The sequence below is a fragment of the Epinephelus lanceolatus genome, chromosome 7, assembly GCF_041903045.1.
Source record: "Epinephelus lanceolatus isolate andai-2023 chromosome 7, ASM4190304v1, whole genome shotgun sequence".
Taxonomy (NCBI): Eukaryota; Metazoa; Chordata; class Actinopteri; order Perciformes; family Serranidae; genus Epinephelus; species Epinephelus lanceolatus.
In genome coordinates, this window is record NC_135740.1 from 16,877,742 (window position 1) to 16,901,860 (window position 24,119).

Below are 24,119 nucleotides of genomic sequence, written 5' to 3' on the forward strand. Positions count from 1 at the left end.
AGCCGTCCCCTTTTTGCTTTTCAGGCCTCCGGTGCTCCCCCCTACACACACTCCCCCCTTTACTCCTCCGACCCTCCCTCCTCCCTCCCTCCCTCATTAAGTATTGATGTGGGTAGCCATACTTGCCATCTCAGCCTATTAATAATGCATGGCAGGTGCTGTTGATGTGGTCTCTCACACTGAGATTGAGAGAGGCAGGAATGGCAACACTGTGCTGCATAGTAGCTACAGCACAACCTCCGTCACACAGCTCTGCAGCTGGGAGGTGGAGGGGGGGGGGGGGGGGGGTCTGCCCCGGTGAGTTTATGGCAAGCTGTGACAGCAGCTCGGAGATGGATATACAAGGTAGCATCTTACTCAATATCCCGGAGCTGTTTTTACATAGAAAACTCCCTTTGTCATAAACAACTGATGGATGAGGGTGGGATAGTGTATGAGCCTTGTCTGCCAGTGCTGTTTTATTAGTTTTATTTGTATCTTGTGTTTTATTGAAGTAGCTCATACTGTACTTTCACTGACAGACAGCTGCGGTTTCACTAACTCATATCTCTCTCTGCCTCTCTCTTTCTCTGCACATGCAGGTTCTTCCTCAAGTTCTTCCTGAAGTGTAACCAGAACTGCCTGAAGAATGCAGGGAACCCTCGAGACATGAGGCGTTTTCAGGTGAGATGCAACTGCCTGCACGCGTACAGTGTGTGTTGTATAGAGGACGAGGACCACACTTTCTGGAACTGTCTTTCATAAATTTTTTTGCAAGGCATCAGACATGGCAACAGCATTACCTCCCAGCACTTGAAGAGAAACAAAGCTTTCACAGGGTCTCTCTCACATAAATGCTGAATGAATGGTTTCCCAGGGATGAATCCAGGGAGAAAGAGAGCACAGTATGCACTAACATTACAGACAAATAAAATGCTCATAATAAGCTGAACATACTTTAAAATTTTCCAGCCAGCAAACTTTAATATTTTGGTTCACTCTCACTGCTCACAGTCACAGTTTACAGCTGAAGCAGGCACTTTTCAATTTTAAAAAAAGCTCAATGTACACTACTTGTACAGCACCAAACAGACAAAGTTAGCAGCTAGCAGGTAAACACAGTGGAGCAATTAGCAACAAAAGAGCCAACTGTTCCCCTCAGGAGTTGATGGAGACCACAAACAGAACGAACTGGAGAATTAATATTGAATTTACATTCACCAGATCACAACTCCTGTTCTTTGTCTCCTCGATGTGTAAATAGGCAGCTGTTTGCTAACAAGTTTGATGTATAACGTTAATAATGTGATAAGATAAGTTTTGTGCTCACAGTTTGTCTTTGCTCTAACCAAAAATATTTTATTGTGGGTTTAAAATAACTCAACGTCACATTTATAGTAAAAAAAAAATCAAACAGAGTTAGTCTAGAACAAATATTTAAGGTTTGTAACACATACCATGGATGTATAAAGAGAGCTAGATACAGCATTGGAGGCAGGGCCCCATTAATTCCTATGAAAGTTGCTCAGTGGTGCACAAAGCCAAAAAGGTTCAAGTTCCTGGGTCTAAAATAACCCAGATCCTTCACATAATTTGGCCCCCTAGAGGCTTTTGCCTGTCGAGCGGCTTACATGTTTTAGCACTCCACTAACTTGAATGGGTATAAAATGATTAAATCATGTGGCTCTCCTAGACTTTTAAAATGTAATTGGACCAAATGTAACAAATTCTGATGAAAAAAATGTATCCACTGATTTACAGACATCTCTTTCCTAGTGTAAGAGACAGGAAAAAGTCATTTTGGGCCCTGTGGCATCACATGATGAACCCGAGGGTTGTAGTTACACAGCTTGGCCACTATGTCAAATTGGCCTTAAAGTCTGGCGCACTTCCTGGGGACCAACATGCTGTAAAATTTGTAAAATAAATCAGGTGCTTAACTTCCTGCGCACTAATGCTACATTAAAAAATATTTACTTTCTTAAATTATATAAACAGGTCTTTAGGAAGGTTAGGAAAAATGTGAAATATAACATTGGAAGTGTTACCATGTTCCCTTCAAAATAAAAGTCTGTGAGTCACATTAGATTTTCCAGGAATTCATAATTCCCAGTTTATAATTAGAATAAACACACGTGTACTCTACTAGTTATGTAATTTGCAAGTATCATAGTGAGACTAATTTTGGTTTCATGGTTACCATCTGTCTCCCCCTTTCTCAGGTGGTAGTGTCGACTACGGTGAGCGTAGAGGGTCATGTCCTGGCCGTCTCCGACAACATGTTTGTGCACAACAACTCAAAACATGGGCGCCGAGCTCGAAGACTGGACCCATCGGAAGGAACACCGTCCTACCTGGAACACGGTATTAAAAGCAGGAACAAAAAAACCCAGACTGTCTCGCCAAGCTTTCTTTGTCTTCTTCACTTTCTTTCTCTCTTTTCAACTCTCCTCCCCTTCCCTCCCTCTCTCTCCCTCACCCCCTTCCCCCCGTCTGGCTCCGCACTCAACCCCTCTTCTGTCTGCGCTCTATCCCTCTCAAGCCTGCTCTCTTGCTGTCTTTCTTATCTCTCTCCTGCTTCCTCCTGGATTCTCACTTTCCTCCCTTGTAGGGTTTCTAACTCAAGCTAAGAGAGGAGAGAGTGGTAGCTAGTGAGTCTCTTGTCTCTCCCTTGTGGCTTGCTCCCCTCAGGTCTCTGCCTCTGGGCCTTCTACTCTGCCTCGCATAAGCACTATGTGTCTTATGAGGTCTGTTCTGCTTAAAGCCAACACTGGCTTTATTTCCTCGGAGACCTGCTTTTATCCTCCAGCCCTCCATCACTCCCCATCCCTCAGGTTTTCAAACACACCCATACACACACACAGAAAAAGCCCATGCACACGCATACACACCCCCGCATGCACAGTCAGACCCAAACCTTTAATACTTCATAATGACATGTGCACATGATTTAGGAGCCCGCACTGATTCCCAAGTCCCTAATCCAGTTATTTTCTCATTTCGATTTCCCAGACATTGAATAAGAGAAACATATTTTTTTTTCTTTGAGGAAAGTCAAGCTCGGGGATGATAATGACAAAAAAACTAAGAAGGGATTTACATGATGGCCTCCAGTAGATTGCATTAAGATTGAATGTTATGGTTAAGTCTTTCTAATGACCATTCTCCAGAGGTAAGGTGGACCACTTGTCCCCGCGACTGGTCTCACAGACGATTAGAAAAGTTCACAAAGACGAGACATATTGGAGACGTCAGCCAGACTTGGATCTCACACTGAAAGGAGAGCACACACAGTACGCTAACAGATGTTTTCTGTGTCAGAGAGATTTGTTTGGGAATTTCCTCTTCTCTGATTTTCTACTCTCCTGATGACGGCGGGTGGAAGGAGGACAACAGCAGGAGACAACAGGAGAGAAAGAAGGAGATGGGGGAGATGTAGGGGCAATGAGAGGAAGGGGTAAAAGTGCATGATTGTATAAAGAGAAGATGAAATGATAAAAATGAAGACAGCAGTTTCTTTTTGTTTCTGGTGTGTGTGTGTGTGTGTGTGTGTGTGTGTGGGTGTGTATGTGCTGAGTTTGTGTGCAGGATACACAACTTTGGGGGCCCATTTCAGGCGGTAATAGATGAGCAGTGCATAGAGTTGAACAGATGGCACCGAGGAACACCCCAAAGTATAATCCTATCACATGGATTCACGTTCCACCATCTGGTTAATCCAAACACACACATACACACAAACACACACATGCACATGGAGCGCAAATAATATCAGCGGCTGTGAAAAGGGAGGCATCTTAGGCCATGATTACGGCCACAGATTGCTGCTTGGTGAACGTTGATCTCTGCAGGCGTATCGGGGGGCTAAATATCATTCCAGCTTGTTGGGGAGGATCAACAGAACAGGGAGTCAGGCAAAGAGCAAAGGCTAGGCTGCGGGGGGAAAAAAGTCAGCCTAGTCTAAAGTGGATTATGCCGCTTTACAGAATTACAGCATGTCTGACAAGCTGCATATCTGTTAAGGAGAGGAGATTTAGCTTGTATAAACATGTATTTTCCCAATGCTGTTCTTTTCTTCAATCACATCCAGTAATCTCCGAGTCCATAATACCAACTGATAAGGTCAGAAAGCACACTGAACACCAGTTATTGGAAATGTGGTTTATTATTTCTGTTATTCTGTGTACTTTGTCCGATAAGACATGAAGAATATGTTTTAAGAGAAAATATTGAAAGCTTACAAAACGCATTACAGATATCCAGGCAGGAGCAGAGATGACCCTGTGTGGTCAGACTCTCAGTGGCCAGGCGCTGAGATACAGTAGCTGCACAGATATGTGAAACAGACAGCTGAGCAAGAGCTAAGTATTTGGTTAATGAAGGCGGCGTATTCCGAGGGCAGAGCTACTGTTGGCTCTGCTCTGCTCCCCGGTCGCGTGGCCTTTGATCAGACACTCAGCACACCTGACATTTACACGCCTGCACGCTTTGCCACATGTCATAAAACAAGCGCACCGCCGCTGCCCTCACACACAGGGCAGGGGTGATGTTTAATAACGGGGTGCGTATAATCACTCTGATTAGTATTCCTTGCTCGCCCCCGACCCCAGGGAGAGAGGAGAGAGAGGTGATGTGATGTGTGTGTGTCTGTGCGTGTGCGTGAAAAGAAGGGGGGACTGTACATTATGCCGATAGCAAAGACCTTTATGGGCTGTCATTAGGTTAGTTAGCATCTAATCTATTTTGTCTGTGACTCTTGCAGCGACCCCCAGCATCAAAGCCATCAGCCCCAGTGAAGGCTGGACCACAGGGGGCGCTACCGTCATCATCATTGGGGACAACTTCTTTGATGGCCTGCAGGTCATCTTTGGAACCATGCTGGTCTGGAGTGAGGTTAGTCACCATCCAGTCATCTGAAAAACAAGCCTGTGTGTGTGTGTGTATAGAGGTGCAACAATCAATCAATTAATCGATTCATTGTCAAATAATTTAAGTAATATTAAGAAACAAATTAAAAATTCTTTCATTCCAGCTTCTTAAATGTGAAGATTTACTTTTTTTTTTTTTTTAACTCCTCTATGACAGTAAATTAAATATTTTTAGGTTGTGGACACAGTTAGACATTTAAGGATGTCATCTTGGGCTTTGGGAAACACTGATTGACATTTTTCACCATTTTCTGATATTTTGTAGAACAAACCACTGATTGATTTATCCAGAAAACAAAAACAAATGAATCAACAATGAAAATAATTGTAAGTTGCAGCCAAACTGCAGCTCGCCACAATAATAAAAATTTTCTGCAGCCAGGAGCTGTGCTCATGTGTTTCAGGCAGGAAGAAATTCTTGTTAACATAGGTCAACATGTCACTTGAGTCACAAGACTCTGTTTACTGATTGGCTGTGAATATTCTCAGGCCGCAATTCGCAGCTTAAAGTTAAACTATCCCCAACTTTTGGTGAGGCAGCAATTTGCTATCGCTCACAGCAGGCCGCACTTCACCGCTTAGTGAGTTTTTGGTGTTACCAAGAGCCATTAAACTGATGCCTTTCCACTGTAAACCAATAGGTCCCAACCTTTTTGGGGTTGGGTTCATTTATACATTGTAACAGGTTTATTCCTTCTCAGTTTGTTTAAGGGGTCTAACGCGTAGACTGTATATAAAGATGGATGCATGACAGCTCCCCGAAAGTGAAGCCTAAACATTTCGATGTCCCCCTGGTGACTGGCTGCAGTACAGGTCATGAACCCCCCACCTTTACCATGTTAATGGATGGGATAATGGGCCAAACTAAAAGATCAAACGTACAGATCGGACTAATTTTTCCCAAAGATGGTTTCGTTATTTTAGGTAGTTCTTAGCAAGTTGATGTACAGTACAGGCCAAAAGTTTGGACACACCTTCTCATTCAATGCGTTTTCTTTATTTTCATGACTATTTACATTGTAGATTCTCACTGAAGGCATCAAAACTATGAATGAACACATGTGGAGTTATGTACTTAACAAAAAAAGGTGAAATAACTGAAAACATGTTTTATATTCTAGTTTCTTCAAAATAGCCACCCTTTGCTCTGATTACTGCTTTGCACACTCTTGGCATTCTCTCCATGAGCTTCAAGAGGTAGTCACCTGAAATGGTTTTCCAACAGTCTTGAAGGAGTTCCCAGAGGTGTTTAGCACTTGTTGGCCCCTTTGCCTTCACTCTGCGGTCCAGCTCACCCCAAACCATCTCGATTGGGTTCAGGTCTGGTGACTGTGGAGGCCAGGTCATCTGCCGCAGCACTCCATCACTCTCCTTCTTGGTCAAATAGCCCTTACACAGCCTGGAGGTGTGTTTGGGGTCATTGTCCTGTTGAAAAATAAATGATCGTCCAACTAAACGCAAACCGGATGGGATGGCATGTCGCTGCAGGATGCTGTGGTAGCCATGCTGGTTCAGTGTGCCTTCAATTTTGAATAAATCCCCAACAGTGTCACCAGCAAAACACCCCCACACCATCACACCTCCTCCTCCATGCTTCACAGTGGGAACCAGGCATGTGGAATCCATCCGTTCACCTTTTCTGCGTCTCACAAAGACACGGCGGTTGGAACCAAAGATCTCAAATTTGGACTCATCAGACCAAAGCACAGATTTCCACTGGTCTAATGTCCATTCCTTGTGTTTCTTGGCCCAAACAAATCTCTTCTGCTTGTTGCCTCTCCTTAGCAGTGGTTTCCTAGCAGCTATTTGACCATGAAGGCCTGATTCGCGCAGTCTCCTCTTAACAGTTGTTCTAGAGATGGGTCTGCTGCTAGAACTCTGTGTGGCATTCATCTGGTCTCTGATCTAAGCTGCTGTTAACTTGCGATTTCTGAGGCTGGTGACTCGGATGAACTTATCCTCAGAAGCAGAGGTGACTCTTGGTCTTCCTTTCCTGGGTCGGTCCTCATGTGTGCCAGTTTCGTTGTAGCGCTTGATGGTTTTTGCGACTCCACTTGGGGACACATTTAAAGTTTTTGCAATTTTCCGGACTGACTGACCTTCATTTCTTAAAGTAATGATGGCCACTCATTTTTCTTTAGTTAGCTGATTGGTTCTTGCCATAATATGAATTTTAACAGTTGTCCAATAGGGCTGTCGGCTGTGTATTAACCTGACTTCTGCACAACACAACTGATGGTCCCAACCCCATTGATAAAGCAAGAAATTCCACTAATTAACCCTGATAAGGCACACCTGTGAAGTGGAAACCATTTCAGGTGACTACCTCTTGAAGCTCATGGAGAGAATGCCAAGAGTGTGCAAAGCAGTAATCAGAGCAAAGGGTGGCTATTTTGAAGAAACTAGAATATAAAACATGTTTTCAGTTATTTCACCTTTTTTTGTTAAGTACATAACTCCACATGTGTTCATTCATAGTTTTGATGCCTTCAGTGAGAATCTACAATGTAAATAGTCATGAAAATAAAGAAAACGCATTGAATGAGAAGGTGTGTCCAAACTTTTGGCCTGTACTGTATGTTCAAGTATTCGTTTGGTTTTAATAAGTTATTTGATGCTACAAAATGGGGGTCTGACGTCATGTTTGGCAGCTGTGTGAGTCAGTCGGTGTGCTTGCAATCAGTGGCACAGCTCGCAATTGGTCATATGGCAGGACCTCAACACCGATGAGATCACTCACTTACTACATTGCAGACTGGCTCCAAATGGCATCACCATGGCAATGATGGCAGAGGCCGTATCTGGGATATCTTGCCTTTATTTTTGTACAGTGAGAGGAGGTGGAGACATGTTGTCCATATTTATATACAGTCATATGTCTAAAGAGATGAAAGTATGCAATATTTAGACAAAAAAAAATGGAGAAAAGTCAGAAGAATTTTGTTCAACAGAAATACATTTCTTCTTTATTACTTCGATCATCATGTGACTTCATCACATATATAGCATATTGGGATCCCTAGGGGAGGAGCTGAAACCACAGGTTGGGACCCACTGCTGTAAAATAATGCTGAATTGATTAGTCAGTTAAGAGCTGATCAACACAATATAAGTCATTTTAAGTAACATTAGCTTTAGAATTTAAAAACTTTCCTCTTTTCTGTCGTTCACATCAGTGTAAATTGAATCCAATTGAGGTCAGGTGACTGGAAAAAAAGACAGATAAATTGATCACAACAATGATCATAAATTGCAGCCCTACTGTAAACCCATTTTTGAAATATATCAGAATTTCAACAGCCTGCTTTCTCACGTCTCACTGTACCAGTTTTTATTTTTGTCATATCTCTTCTCAGCTCCCTCCTGCCTTTTATTATATTAGTATCTGCCTTCTTGGAATATGTGCACACCACACTGTATGAATCTCTTTGTAAGGAGCATCTGCCACATGACTAAAATGTAAATGTAGTGTATGTGTGAAATTGAAGGTCAGTGAGCGGCGCAGCTAAACAGCTTTCTCTTTAGTAAAGGAATAATTCTATAAAAAGCTCCTATATTATCTCACTGAGAGGTGAGTGGGGGCCAGACAATGGTGGAATGAAAGCGTAGCTAAGTGAGCAATGAAAGGGACAGTTAGAACAACACACACACATATGCACACACACGATAGCTGCTGGCAGAGGCATTGATAGCTTTTGAGCGCTGCTAGCTTTGAGTGCTAGTTGACTATAGCGCACGGAAAATGAGCACTCAGTGAGGTCTCATCTGTGTTTTGTCTTGTTACCGCTTTCCTTCAAAGACCCTTCAGCATGCACACACAGACATATGTGGCGAGTGGGCTCATCAACCACAATAAGTGAGCCTGTTTAAGACACAGTGGTGCTTTAATGTGGCTAACGGCAGCTAGACAGCCTCAGCTGACAGACACAGAGACAGGGGCAGCAGAGACGAGGGTATTATACGTTTACTTATACTGTGTAATAGATGTATGCAGAGGAAGGTGTGTTTTATTCATAAACAGATAACTGCTTTTGAACCCCTCTTACAGAGTCCATGTCAGCACTGATAACCATCCTAAGCCTCACAGTGACATTGCCTCAGGCTACGAGGCCACCTGAGGGCTTTAGCGCTAACACATCATTTTCAGGCTGATTATACAAAGAAAGAAAGTCAAAAGCTGCGAAGGAAAGGTCTGAGGCGAGCCTAGAATAGTCCCCTGAGCACATGTTTGGATATGAAGTTTCATTGCATTAATCTTTCTGCCCTCCCTGCCTCTCCGTAGCTGATCACCCCCCATGCCATTCGCGTGCAAACTCCACCCAGACACATCCCCGGGGTGGTGGAGGTCACGCTGTCCTACAAATCCAAACAGTTCTGCAAAGGCACACCTGGACGCTTCATCTACACAGGTACTGTGCACTAACACTTACTAATGACACTAATTAACAGAGATAATGCAGCCCCAGTCTATCTGCTGGGTACTTTTATGCAATTTTAAACAGCTTTCCTTTAAAATAATAGAAAAGACATAATCATATAACAGAAGTCATGCAGTGACTTTATGTTTTATTACAACTGTATATTTGCAGTATCTGCTAAAAGTAACCTGGTGCAGTTCAGAAGCTGTCATTTTCTCTCACACAGTTTCTAGAGAAAATGTGCATGCTAAACAATTTGAAATTCAATAACACGCTAATAATTCAGTGCAGAAGGCTCCTGATCAGAGGAGGGAAAGTGTTTGCCCTCTTTTATGAAGCAGGTGAAGGTCAGGAGGAGGTTTAACCTTTTGATTAGAGGGATTATTGAGATTTAACCCTGTCGAAGGCGTGATTCACAAAGGAAGAGCCTGATTTTTGACGGCGAGTGCAGGGGCATGAATAGCTCGAGTGTTACATCAGAGCGTATCGGCACAGAGTTATAGCCGTGCGGTGAAAAGAGCGGCAGAGAGAGTGAATGTGAAGCGGTGATTAACCAATGCGAGGCCACAGGTCCCCAGGGAGGTTGTGAATCACATAAATCTGTCTGTAATCTCAACCACTGATAGACTTAGGCTGTAAGCCCTGGCTGGAATTGCCAACATTTGACAAAATCACAATTGAGAGAGAGCGTGTGCGTCACATCGCCGCCATGCATTTCCTGCATCTTGTGTGTGTCCTAATTACTGTGCATGGACAGAATCCATGTCCATGCGTCATAATTATGACTCCCTGTTTGTGTACTTACGGGAAAGGCTGCCATAGGCTGCCTGTGTTTGTTTGCACGTATGTATGTATGTGTGAATGTACTCCAAGCACACACATGCACGTTGACAAGTAACTGCATTACTAAGACAGAGGGCAGATGGGTGGGCAGCCTTTGCCATGCCAGAGCTGTCCAACAGCCCGCTCTCTTCCAAACCCATAGAGCTGTGTGTGTATATAAGTGTGTGTAGGTGTGCATATGTGTGTGTGCAGCCTTTTAACGTGCCAGACATGTGGGAACCGTATGCATAAACGCCCTATCTCTTCCCAGCCCTCCACTCTTTCCCCTTGTCGCATTCACTTATTCAAAACTTGCTTCTTTGGATGAATTTATCCCCTCTCTCCCCTCTCTGTCTGCCTCTTGGCGTCTACGGAGGCACATAGAAGAATCTCAACAGGTGAGGGGTAGCAAGAGGTCATCCAGTGGGAGCTGAACACACACACACTGTGCCGCTGCTTGCCAAGCGCTGGCACCTTCACGGTGACACAGTCAACCGTGTCAAGGCATAGATCCCAGCTCTACTCTTCACACACTTCACTTCAGCCACTGCTCTGTACCCTCTGTGGGTATTTGTACCTCTCCCACAGCTCCTTTATCAGCCCTTTTTTATCATATCACGTTCTCGTAGCGAGGGAGAACCTGCTCACATTTGGTATCTTGAATGAGAGGCAGAGAACAACTAAAGGATGAGCAGAACATTTGGAGCAAAAAAAAAAGCAATTGATGAGAGTGGAGAGAGGTGGATGAGAAAGGGAAGAGAGAAGAAGGATGGTAGAGAGATGGAGGATTACCATGGGCCATGTTGCCCTCCTGGGTCTGTTTGGCACCAGTTTGAGCCCAGTTGCCAGTGGGTACTAATCATGGAGGATTGGCAGCACTGCGTGGCAGCTGGCAGCTAGCACGCACACACACACACATCAACACATCCCCACACTCGCAGACATGCATATACTCCTATATTACATGTGCATGCACGATCACACACACACACACACACACACACACACACACATGCGCACACTGAATTACATTGGGGACAGCTGGCATTGCTAATCAACTTCAGCTGAGGAGAGGAAAGCGAGCAGCTCACAGACCTAATTAAGTCAACACATACCCAATACTGCTGCTACCGCTACTTTGCAAACATAGCCAACACATACGCACATACATAACCCATCTATAGCTTTACCACCCCCTCTCCACCCTCCTCTGCCTGATCATTGATACTCCACAACCGGCCGGCACTGAATGGAAAAAATTCAGCTGTAGTTCATGACGGAGGAGACAAGCAGGAGACTTTTGATGCAGTGGAGATTCAGAGAGAAGCTATTACAGTAATGTGTCCTCTGTCGTCTCTGAGGACTCCTCTGCCATTAGACTTCAGAAAGCTCCAATTAGACTCATCAAAGGCAATTAAGCTCTCCACTGATAAGAATAAAAGAATGTTATTTTTTTCATTCTCTGCTCTTCCTCTGTCTTTTTATCCCCTTATCCCCCTTCTGTTCCTCTCTCTGCCCTCTGCCTTACCCACCTCTGGGGCTGAGAGCTCTCCCTAATCTCCCTCTCTCTCTCTCTCTCTCGCTCTCTCTCTCTCTCCCTCTCTCATTATCAGGTCATTGCCCACCACCCTCTCCCCCGTCCCCCCTGTACAAATGCATCCCCATGTTTGGTTGTGCATCACCTTTTACTGGATTGCTGATTGCTGTAACATTCATCAGAGATGCTCTCCCTTTTCTTTTCTCTATGCAATATAGGGTGATAATACTCTCTACCAGTAGGGCCCATGGGTGTGTGTGTATGTGTGTGTTTGTGTGCTTGTGCGTATGTGTTTGTGTGTGTGACACAAGGAAACTGGCCATAGATTGGGGAAGCTGATGAATCGCCCTTGTCGTTCAAAAGGCAATCCCTCCCTCCTCAGTATGCAGCCTTGTCTGCTTAGTGCTTCCACTACAGCTTCTGCTGATATTAAAAGGCTCTGCTGGCTCACATTAAGGCCGGCACCACACGCGCCGACACGCATCCACACACGCGCACGCACAAACATTAGGGGTAGTTTTTCAGTGCTGAGTGCAGATTAGGTGTGTAGGAAACATCACTCAGTTGCAGTGAGGAGGAGCAGGAAAAGTGAGGTAAAAGACAAAAGTCAAGAACAGAATTTAAACCAGCCGGGATGCTGCTGAAATCTTCTCTCTCGGCCTGCCTTTGTGCTCCAAATTAGTTTTAGGAGTGGAGGAAGGACCGCCAGTTATCTGTCATTCTTTCCACTACAGACACTGGAGTGAAACACAGATGACACTCTGTAAAGTTTGTATTTATTTTAGCCCTAATGAAGCTGCTAAGTGATGAAATCTGCTTACCACACACACAAAGATTACTTTGCTTAGATGGTGCCTGAGTGCTTCGAATTAGTAACATACCTGACGGTGATTGTGTTGATATCTGCTGGTGCAATGTTGATTTGCCAGTGCATCAGTGAGAAAATCTGTTGTTAACGTAGACTCACAGACATATTCTTCATTCATATGCACATGTGATCCACCTACACTCATGCACAAGCACATTCACACATCACAGAAAATGCAGCATGTAGTCATCTGGCAATAAAAGTGGGGTGCAACCACGAGCTGGTCAATTACTCGTCTTGCTCCTATTTGTGAATGCTGTCTTTTATTGAGCTTGGGTGGAGGCCTGCTGTTGATTAAAACGGCTGGTCTCCAGCTGGAGACAGAGCCAGCTGAGATAGCTGCACACATTCACGTTTACTGCGCACAGTCTTAACTGTGAGGAAATTCACACCTCTATTTGAGATTGAGATTAATTTTCTGCACCATGTGGCTTGTCTCCCCTCTTTAGCGCGCTCCGTTCTTATTACAGGAGCATCTGGTCCATGATGATGATGTAAATGAATTTCGAACGAAGATTATTTTATACCCCGCTGAAATGAGCGGCGTTCACCGGGAGGGGGGATGATTTCTTATGTTTTCCTATATCTTAATTCAACCGCGCACTTTTCCTCCAGATTTTCAGAATTTGCATTCTCCCAGCGAGGATCCATGCTGTCAGGTATTGTTAACTGTCGACATGCACTTTTTGCAACAGATAATTAGAGCTTAGGTTGTAGTAGCATCCACACCTCCATTGATTTGTAGAATCTCTTAGCGCCCCCCCTTCTTCCTCAGCCTCTCCCTTCCTTTAGGAGCGAAAAGCTCTACTCATCTGTTTTCTGTGTATGAATTTCCAGCCATGCATTAGTCTCCCTGACATGTTCAAGCGATGCTTTATTTAGCTTGTCGGATTCTGCAAATAAACGCAATCTTGGGGTTTATGGAAAAATGGATAAAAATTAGATTGTAAGGTATTGATCTGGATTGTGAGTAGTCGGTGGGGGTGTGGTGTATGTGTGTGTGTGTGTGTTAGTGTGTGTGTGTGTTGTTGGTGGTGGTGATGGGGGGGTGCGGCTCTCATCTGTGTGAGGGTGAGGGGGGGAGAAATGAAGCCGTAATTCAGGACTATTGAACCCCCTGCCACTGGCGGCATCGATCGCAAGGCAGCGCTTATGAGATCACACCTGAGCACTGGAGACTGCAGAGGGGAGGGAGAGAGGGCGAGGGAGAGAGGGATGTGAGGAGGGAGAGGGGAGGCAAAGGAGTGAAGAGTGAGAAGGAGGGAGAAACAGAAGGTTGTGATATGATCAGCTCCTTTCCTACTGTCTGAGGGCCTGTTAAGGTGTTAACATCAAGCCTCAGAGCCAATTACCTAACCCTGCAAGTACACTACCCACTCACCACCGCCCCCCACACACAGTGTTGTGACACGGGAGGAGAAGGAGACAGGGCTACTGGACACTTACTGTAGCCTCCCCCTCCTCCTCCACCTCTCCCCCTCCTCTCTTGTGTTTCCAGGACGACTCCACCGTGCTGACCTCTCAATTATCCCTCATCCCCCCCACCTCCTACTCTTTGCACCCCCTCTTATTCCTCCCCTAAAGCTCATACGTCCAGCACCCCTCCACCCTTGCCTCCTCTCCTCCTTCTCCTACCCCCTCACCCCTTCATACACACTCCCCCTGCGGCTCTGTGGGTTATTATAGTGAAATATGAAGCGGTGTGGATTCTAGGCTTCATGAAATTTCCATGAGCATTGATCTGATCTGATGTGGGTGATTGCTAGGTGAATCCCTCCAGTCCAGGGCTGTTGCTCATCTATTCATTTATTTATGGCAGTTATGTTTTACTGGCTTTGATTTGCTCTTCTGGAGAGCGACAGCTAAGGATTATAAATATACCTGTATAGGAGAGTGTGCTTTGAATCCTGGAGTGTACCGCCACAACACTCCTCTTTCGAGGCAGGAGAGCTTTTTTTTCCTCCAGTACTAATTCCTGTTGTGAAATGTGAGATATTGAGCATAGATATAAGAGCATAAAACGCCAAGATAATCCCCAAAGAGACACAGCCAGGTAGTTAGTGGTGCGCATTGTCCCCCACATACTCCTCTTCTGGTTTATGGTCCTTGAAAATGAGCAGAGACAATATCACTTCCTCTCTCAATTACCAAAATTGTCTCTTTATTTGTAATAGGGGGTATCTCTGTATGTCTTGGGGTTTTTATGCTATTGTTCACTCGAGGCTCATTTGGCACATTGTGGAGAACTGATAAAAAATTCATCATAAAAACAAAAGCCTTTGAGACGAAAGAGAGGATGTTGTCGGAACAATCCCCTCCTCAGACTGCGGGCCTAATCCAGGGCAAATCCTCCTTAAGGCTTTAGAGAGATCAGAGAATGGGGAAGTAGTGTCAAATATTTGTCCTCAGAAATAATTCATAGTTTATTTGTTGCATGTGATCATCTCATTGTTTTGGCTTATTTTATCAGTAGACCAGCTGGCCTGTAATGCGTGTCATTCTTCAGAAGTTGAGCCTGCCTCTGGCGCCTCTACTTCAACTTTTTTTTTCTCTCCCTCCGTACTGTCTTTGCTTCCAGCTATTCACCTTTCCTTTCTCTCACTCTTATGGATTACTGGAACGGTCCACTGGGAGAGCTGTCCAAATACGTTTGTGTTGCCAAAACAGAGCAACACCGATTCTCTCTCCTTTTGCTCTCTTTTGGTTTGTGTGTCTGAGCGAGTGGCTCAGGAGGAGCCATGGTGAAGTCACTAGAGGTCCAGCAGGACAGCTTGTACTCATAGCCTCTAGGGGCCTTTTTTCTGGGGGCCGCCTAGTCAGCCTGGTTGCTCAGATGTGAGGCGAGCAGGGCATCAGCCCTCAGGAAACGTCCAAGCTGCGACCCACAGGGGAAACAGACGGACGGCACAGACACATACAGGCAATCCTCACGCATAATGGCTCCTTTTCTCTCACTTCTTTTACACACATCTAAATACAAAAACACACATGCTAAAGCTACAAACACAGGCACAGACTCTGTACAGAAGCAGCATCTTATCGGCTGTAGCCCAGAAAAGTAGTCAAGACTGTTAACCATGTATGTGCATCGACTCCCCAGGCAACCCACAAAGAGAAACGGAGGAGGAGGGTAAAAGACAGAGAGGAGAGAGAGAGAGTACATTAGGAATGAATTATGTGGAGAGAGCACTTATCCAACAATCCTCCTCTGAAGTGTTTGTACTATAAGCCTCAGATCTTCATTGTATTTATTCTAATGTTTAAATATTCATGGTAAATCTTCTCATATTCAATTACCGTAGCACGACCACAGCATGCCGAGAGAGTGCTTTCTCCCTGCTGCCTGGATGATCTGACTCTGTCTGTCTGTGTGTATGTGTGCGTTTGTGTGTGCATGTGAGTGTATGCGACTGTCTCTATGTATGCATGTGTGTGTGTGTGTGAGTGTGTGTGTGTGTGTGTGTGTGTGTGTGTGTGTTTAGCTTGTTCCCCGGAGCGATCAAGCCTTTGTTATATTGGAACCAGTCTCTGTAATTGCTTATATTAGTCGCTGATCAACGCAAGACCACAGGACACACACACACACACACACACACACACTCTGCCTGATTCCTGACAGTCTTTTTATTAACCACCAAAGCAGGCGACAGAAAGAGATTCATTACATCACAGGCAAACAAAGACACACACCAGACTTAATAGAGAACACCCACATTTTCAGCGTGTTTAGTTTAATGTTGAAATACTCGTGTAAAAACCATGCTTAATTCAGTCATTTCTACAGCAGGAGAGAATCGCTCGCTCCTCCTGCTGCATCTCTCTGTTGCTGCTGAACAGTAGGTGTTTTCATTATTAAGAATCAAGCATTAAACTTTACCATCTCTCTCTCTCTCTCTCTCTCTCTTTCTCTTTCTGTTTGTGATCAGCGCTGAACGAGCCAACCATAGACTACGGCTTCCAGAGGTTACAGAAGGTCATCCCCAGACACCCCGGAGACCAAGAGAGATTACCCAAGGTACTGTGCCTCCACTCCTCTCATGTGTCTGTGCTCATGCTGGTTGCCACATGCAGTTATTTTACAGGAATATGTCTTGGTAACATTGGTACAGAGACGTATTGACAACTTCTAGAGTTTCATAGCATGTATGGATACACATGGCACAAGGGCAGCATGACCTCACATATACAGAGGACTCACTGTGCACTACAGACAGTAGGCTATACATGACACTATGCAGTATGCATATAAACATTTTATCATATGTTCATGGTCATTTTCTGCTCAAACAAACGCTTTATTTGCATAGCGAACGCACAAGCGACTCTATTCATCCTTCCACTGAGTATAAGGTCATTTAGATTTGGCAAAGTGGGAGAGGAAAGGGATGGATGGAGGGAGGAGAAGAGGGAGAGAGGGAGGAAAGGAGGTTGAGGGGGAGAGAGAGGAAGAGAGAGGCAGAAGCAGGTTAGGTGATCCATCATAGCTGTCCAGTCTTACCTCCTGCTGGGTCAGTGGATCGAAGTCAACCCCGGGTGGACTTTATTACTTCCAGCACACACACACACACACACACACACACACACACACACATACACAAACCGGCGCACACATAGAAATGCACACACACACTTCTCTGTGGCTTTACGTGCGTGCACACACACACACACACACACACACACACACACACACACACACACACACTCAGTGGAGGGAAGTCACCATGAGGCAGAGATGGAGAGCCCAGGTAGATGCAGAAGGAAGATAGAGAAATCACTTGTCCTCGCTGTGTGTCATGTCTGGTGGATACAAGACTTGTCCTGGTGAGCTCTGGTCTTTAGCCTATCAACCCCCTGTATCTCTCTAAATATCTTTGTATCTATCCATCTCTTCTCCTCTTGTCCTCCTCTTCCTCCCTCGCTCCGTGGTGTCTCTTTCTCTTCTAAATGAACAGCGGTAGCTGGCAGGCCCGGTTGTTCATTTCAGCTCTATTGATTTGTGCCTTTATTGAGGTAATAACAGTTTGTTGACCGCACTTCTCTCAACTGTTGGCCTCAATCATCAGAGAGAGGGGCAGGAGAGGGGCATACACTGGCAACTTCCTGTGCTACAAACATCCACTCATGGTCACCTTGGCAAAAAGCCTCCTTGTGCTTGTTCTTCAGTCAATTTTTAATCGAGATGAAATTGATTGGGAATATAATGTATTCTGTTCTGGTTGCTACATTTTCGAGCGGATTCTTAATGAACCCACGCGCACACACTGAGCCGGGAACAAGCAGGATATCTGCCGATGCCTGTTCTATCTCTGTATGTTGTGGTAATGATCCAGTGTCCAGCTGAAAACAGCCCCCATACTGTGCTGTAGCTAATAGTCAGGCCGACAAGAGTGAGGAGGGAGTGCTGGGTAGCTCAGGCACAGCCAGACTGCTAAGGCTGTGGCGGAGCTGGGGGTCTGGGGCCAGCTAATGAGTGACCGCCCTGCCAGACGAGGCCAGGCTCTGCTCTGGATCAGGTTCCCCTTCCTGTTGACGTCTCTGTGGGCCTGACTTTACGGGAAGAGACCCTGCGCCCAGGAAATGGTCTCCCCTTACAGCGGCAGAGCTAGGGAGGCAGCACGGCGCTAACCACATTTATCTGTTTATCAGAACGACTCTGGAGCGCTGCCTAATCGCGTTTAGCTACTGGACAGATCCCTTTGCTAACGAGAGACTGATAGGTACAGACAGGGCACAGGACCACGAGAGAGAGTGATTAATAGGGGGAATGGGGGAGAAGAAGAAGAAGAGAGACAAGAGAAAATAGTTTCAGGTGAAGAGAAAGTGCAGGAGGAGGTGGAGATGGAGATGCACAGACAGACAGGAGGTCCTAAGGAGAAAGAGCTGAACGTCTGTGAGACTCATAGCTGGTGCAGAGGGAGCAAAAAAAATGTTTTAAATGAAGTGACTGAGGTTTCACGTGTCCTCCCTGAACACCGTTACACTCCAGCTGCGGATCTGTTTGTGTCCTAATGCCTCACACTTCCCTCATTTCCCCTCCTCCTCCCTCTCCCCCTCCTTTCCTTCATCCATCCATCTACCTATCTAGCAATCCCTGGGAGGCATGGGGCGTCGAGGAAAAGCAGAGAGAAGGAAGCGAGGAGCGGTGCATACATACTAAAGAACCACTTACCTTCCTAGGGCCTCTACATCTCTCAATCACACCGAGCAGGCCTCCTCTCTGGTCTCCCCTCTTTCCGTCTCTCCCCTCCTCCCTCCCCCTGCCTCCCTCTCTGCCTCCCCCAGATAGTGCTAGTAATGGGAGGTTAACACAGAGGCAGCGCTCCCATTATTGAGTGAATTTAGCACCTCGGACAGCGCTCTACAATCTTTATTGCTTTGCTGACCCTCTCGTCATGTCCTGGGCGTGCTCGACAGCCTCCACATGTGCGTGGCTGAGTGTGCGGCTGTGCCCGTGTGTGTGTGTGTGTGCGTGTGTGATATGAGGTCTGATTGAAAGGCGGTGTGTCACGGAACAGAGAGCACACATGCTCCAGGGCTTGTTCACAGCGAGGGATACACTCAGGAGGGTATAGCGCTCAGCGTGTGTGTGCGCGAGTGGAGGAGAGGGAGGGAGAGAAAGAAACGAGAGGGAAGGTTGGAGGGGAGGGGGCTGCAATTTTCTGGTTGTCGCGCCTCCAGCATATATCCTGGCCCCGGCACATTAACTTTTAAAAAGGGTTTCGTAGGGCTGTAGGTGTCTACATCACACACACATATAACGACTGCCTGGAGTCACACACTCATACACTCAGGGAGGGGAAAGAATAGAGACAGGGAGAGGAGAGAAAGGAGGGTAAGCGGTAGAAAATGAGCGCAGAGGAACGGCAAACACTACAGAAGGATAAATGTTTGATGTGGGAAATTCCACTCGGCGGTTTTCACCTGAGCAATGATGTTCTACATTTATCACACAAAGTGGATGCAGGGCTATTCACTTGGATCATTACCAGGGTTAATACAGGGCAGGAGACGGGTGTGTCCCCGCTGACGAGGGGAGTTGTATAGCCGTCAACCTGATGATATGTTGTGTTAAATGAGATTGATGTGTGATCACGTGCAGTAGATTCATGATCCGGCAGTGACAGTAGGGAGGAGAAGATGGCTGACTGATAGAGAGATATAGGCTCATGTTTTATTCACAGATAACAGTATCTTACCTCTGCTCTTCCAAACTGCCCCGGCTAGTAACAAAGTGCCGGGACAGGCCCATTTCTCTTCCTCTCCCTTCCTCTGTCTGCCTCCTTCCTCTCTCGCACTCTCTGTTCTGCATTCACAGCATAATGTAAGACGTGAAATGTAATAAAAGTGACTGAACTCTTTGAGCCGTCACACTCGTGATCAATCCCTTCCCTCTTTCTGCGCTTGATTGTTAGGAGGTGATCTTAAAGAGAGCAGCAGACCTGGTGGAGGCCTTGTACGGGATGCCGCACAACAACCAGGTAAACACGAGCACGAGCATGTACGCAAACATCAATACGTGTTTGTGGTTCGGACCACATGGAGCATCAAAGGCGGTGTCTCCGCCAGCCCGGCAGCACCCTGCTGTGTTCATGCAAGATGTGGGACCCACAAAGACACACATGGGAATAAGTTGGTGCTTTTACCAGCTCATGTTGAGGAGGAAAGGAGGAGATGTGCAATGAAAACTGGATGTAGAGAGAATGTTGGAAAGGAGAATAGGAAGAGAGCAGAAGGAGGAGGAGGAGAAGTAGGATTAAGACTGGGAGGAAGAGAGGAAGAGGAAGGCTAAAGATTTGATGAGTCTGTTAATGAGGCTTTCCTCCATTTACTGGAACCAATCCCACCACTCCCAGTGACCACTGATAAAAAACACTCAGCCTACTAGGTTTACATGCACAATATCTCAAGTGGAGATCTAGCATTCTTGTGAAACCATAAAGCCTGCATCAAGGGCATATTTCCTCCTCTCCTCTCCTCTCCTCTCCTCTCCTCTCCTCTCCTCTCCTCTCCTCTCCTCTCATGCCCCCATGTTGCTGACCACCGCTCTTTTCTTTTCTTCCTCATTGTCAGGAGATGATCCTGAAACGAGCAGCAGATATCGCAGAGGCCCTCTACACAACAGTGCCACGGGGGCACAACCAGCTAGCTGGCCTTGGCAGCGGCCCCGTCCATGCTGGCATGATGGCCGTAAACTCCTTCACCGGGTCAGAGGTGGCGCAAACAGCCAATCAGGGTGAGCAAAGTCAACAGGAAACAATTAAAGGCTATTATCATGGGAAATGTGGCGGTGGTTTATTTCTTTTTTTCATTTTGTTGAGAGAGGGATGGATAGTAAAGATGAGGAGCGTGATAGGGTGATTTTTTTATATTTCATGTAGGAAATTCAGAGAGGGTGATTTAAGAGCTTGGAGAAAATAAAGAATATTCTGAAAAAGGAGGACAGGAGGAGGAGGCGGCAGTAAGAGAGAAACGGGGAAAACTTGAGACGAGGAAAGAACGAAGGTGAGAGAGTGAAGAATGGAGAAAAAGAGAGCCGTGGATGGAGTACGATGGAGAAATATGAGTGGGTCCTAGGGGTGTGTATATTAGACTGGGGTCGGCCCCTGTCTGACAGAGAGAGATGTGGGTGCAGTCAGTGGTGATTCATCACATGTATCAGGGGAAGGAGAGGAGAGTGGATGGACCAGCCTCTGGATATGTCTCAATACTTCCAATGAGCTTCCTCTGTCCTTCATCTTCATCTGGAAACATGCTCAGATGTGAGGAAAACAACAGATATCAGCTGTGTGACTTCCAGCCCACAGTTTCCAACTCATAACAGATGAGGACAGGGAATTGGTGGAACCTAATTATCAAGAACTCGCAGCTCTCGTTGGACTAGAGAGTAGGAATTCCTGATGTTCAGTTCCAGCTGTTTTTCCTCTAGTGTCAGCACGTTGAACCTGAAATGTATATTTATAGTCTCGTTTCCATCTTGTCCTCTTTCTGGTTGCTGCCCCTGTAAAGCATAAAGAAGAGAAAGGTCCTGTCAGAAATACTGGCTTCATTTTTTATAAACTACAGGAGAGCTGCAGAGCCCTTTTAGTGTTAATTGCCTTATCAATAGATCTAATTTTGGAGATGAGCCAGTGAGGTTAAAGGCCTCGTGTTTCAGTAGTTGGATTGCAGCTAGTTCCATCTCATATCACTCTTCCTCTGCTCTCTTCATTGCTTCCTCGCTCTGCCATATGCTGTCTAAGAGTTTCGAGAATTTCTTTTGGCTTATGTTGCTCTGTCCATTAGCCGTGCAGGGGAAAGAGTATTTGGCAGCATTGCATGTTCTCGTTTTGTTTTGTCTGCCATCTGCTATACCCCTAACACCTCTTCTCTCTCTGTCTCTCTCTCTCTTTCCTCGTCCATAGGTTTCAGTAGGAGTACAAGCAGTGTGTCCCCTCACGGTTATGTCCCCAGCTCCACTCCCCAGCAGAGTAGCTACAGCTCTGTCTCCACTAGCATGAACGGCTACGCTAACTCTGGCATGGCAACCTTGGGCACCTCGCCCAACTTCCTCAATGGATCTGCAGGCAACTCACCCTATGCTAGTGAGTAAATACACCACATCCTAGACATGAAACCAAGGGGGTGGGGGGGGGGCAAAATGAAAGCTTGGAAAACGAAAAGATTGAGTTTGAGCTTTTCGGTCATAAAAGAAAAAGTATTTGACAGGACTTAAGAAAGGGAGGTGAGAGGTGGAAATAAAGAGTGACACACAAGGGGAAAGTCGCAGTTCAGCTGGCTCATCTGTTTCTTTAAGAACAGAGTCAAACGCAAATCCCCACTTTATTGGCCAGGGGAGCAGATCACCTAGCAGCCCCCACCACACACACCCCAGCACCTCTGCTCACACACACACACACACACACACACACACACATTCACCCTCTACATTAAAGACCCTTGATTAAATCAATAAACTAATTGCTAGAGAAGCAATTCCATTTCAGCTCTTTGATTCCTGGGTGTTAACAAGTATTTTAACAGGCTCATCGGCCCCACACAGACACTTTCAATCAATGGCCCCTCAGCCTGCCTTTGTAGGTCCAATTTTCATTAATTGATTAGTTAGGCCCCTTCATAAATGGATTATGACTTTATTGCGAGGATTTGTCAGGAAGAGCCATAAAAGCTAAGTGTTGGATAATAACAACAATAAAGGCAGGAGCAGATATCAGAGAGCAGGTGAAATACGACTTGGTTGATTGTAAAATCGCTGAGGGGGAAAATGCTCTTAGTGTATTAGCAGACAAAAGACAAACCCAGGAGGATGGATGGGATGATGTCAGAGGGAGACAGGATTTGGGTTGTGAAGATAACCTTCTGGTCATATTTGTCAGGGGATGAGTCGAAGCCAAAATCTGGCTCACAGCTATCTTGTGTAAAGCCTAAATGTCATAAAAATTCTCTTTGGAGCTTTTTTTTTTTTCAAAATGTTGCGCTGTCTTATGCATGTAATCTTAACAAAATTTATTCCAGAGCTCTAAAGATGATGTCATTCATACTTCCTTTACCTACAAAGGTAGATCCGTTCATTTCAAACGTCGTCACCGTCACTGCCTACATACTTCCATGCATCTGTCATGTTGCCACAGATATATCCACTAAGTGGCAATAGAGGGCGCAATCGAAAGTTTTTGATAACAACAAATGTGGTGACGGTGGAGGAGGTCATAATAACGTAGCTTTTAACAGAGATAGCCCTGTAGAAGGCAGTGGTCTTCGTCATCCTAAGGTTGTGTCTTGCTTGAACTACGCTACACTGTCCTGAGGGTTTCTGGTTCCGCTCCATTTGGTCTGTATCAGTAAGCTATTAGAAAACATGCACAGATACAAATGAAATAAACGAGCACACACAGAATGCTCCATCCATGTCCGTTTACATATTTGACGTTGGGCATAAATCAGCCTTAAGAAAGAGAATTGCCAAAAATGCCAAAAAACAATGGCATACCATGGCAATAACAATCATTTTCCGTCCATGTTATGTGGCAGAGCACCCGGACCTCATTGTCCCCCCAATTTGCAAATATTTCCAGTTGCTGTTCATCCCCTTTGAGTTAGCTGCTAACTGCTATTGACTGCTTTTTAAATCTACTGGTGGTGGGCTGCACACATAACACATTGTCAAAATGCCACACCTTTCCCCTCCTGCCGATTCATACGTTTTACACAGATGTTGCCCCCCAGTTCCATGTTGGTACCTTTTATACAGAGCAGTGAGACGGCATAATGGAGCAATATTCCCGCCTTAAACAAGTAGTGTAAAAGGCACTAGTGATTATTGTCAAGCAGATGTTATCAGCCCACATGTTGGATTTTGCTTTGGTTGTTCAATGAAACCTTTTGCATGATTTTCTATAAGGAAGGTGATCTGGGGGAGTCTTGTTTTCCCTGAAAACAAATTACGGGTACAGCACCCCAAGTTAGCGAGATGTTTATCAAGTTGTTGCACCCCTTGAGCAACAAGATGAGTCATCAAAACAGACTGATCAGAGGGGGAAAAAAGCTTTGGGCTGTTTTCGGTGCAAGTT

The 24,119-nt window shown here is 45.5% G+C and overlaps 1 protein-coding gene across 2 annotated transcripts in view; it reads left to right on the forward strand.

The window, feature by feature from the left end:
- Nucleotides 1-24,119, forward strand: part of LOC117260976 (transcription factor COE1) — a 55,714-nt gene that overhangs the window by 29,271 nt on the left and 2,324 nt on the right. For both annotated transcript variants that reach the window (XM_033633135.2, XM_033633136.2), the window contains exons 7-14: nt 582-663; nt 2,202-2,343; nt 4,742-4,872; nt 9,190-9,316; nt 16,479-16,567; nt 19,965-20,030; nt 20,623-20,785; nt 21,954-22,133. In XM_033633135.2, the coding sequence (XP_033489026.1) occupies nt 582-663; nt 2,202-2,343; nt 4,742-4,872; nt 9,190-9,316; nt 16,479-16,567; nt 19,965-20,030; nt 20,623-20,785; nt 21,954-22,133 (980 nt within the window). The remainder of the gene's footprint in view (nt 1-581; nt 664-2,201; nt 2,344-4,741; nt 4,873-9,189; nt 9,317-16,478; nt 16,568-19,964; nt 20,031-20,622; nt 20,786-21,953; nt 22,134-24,119) is intronic.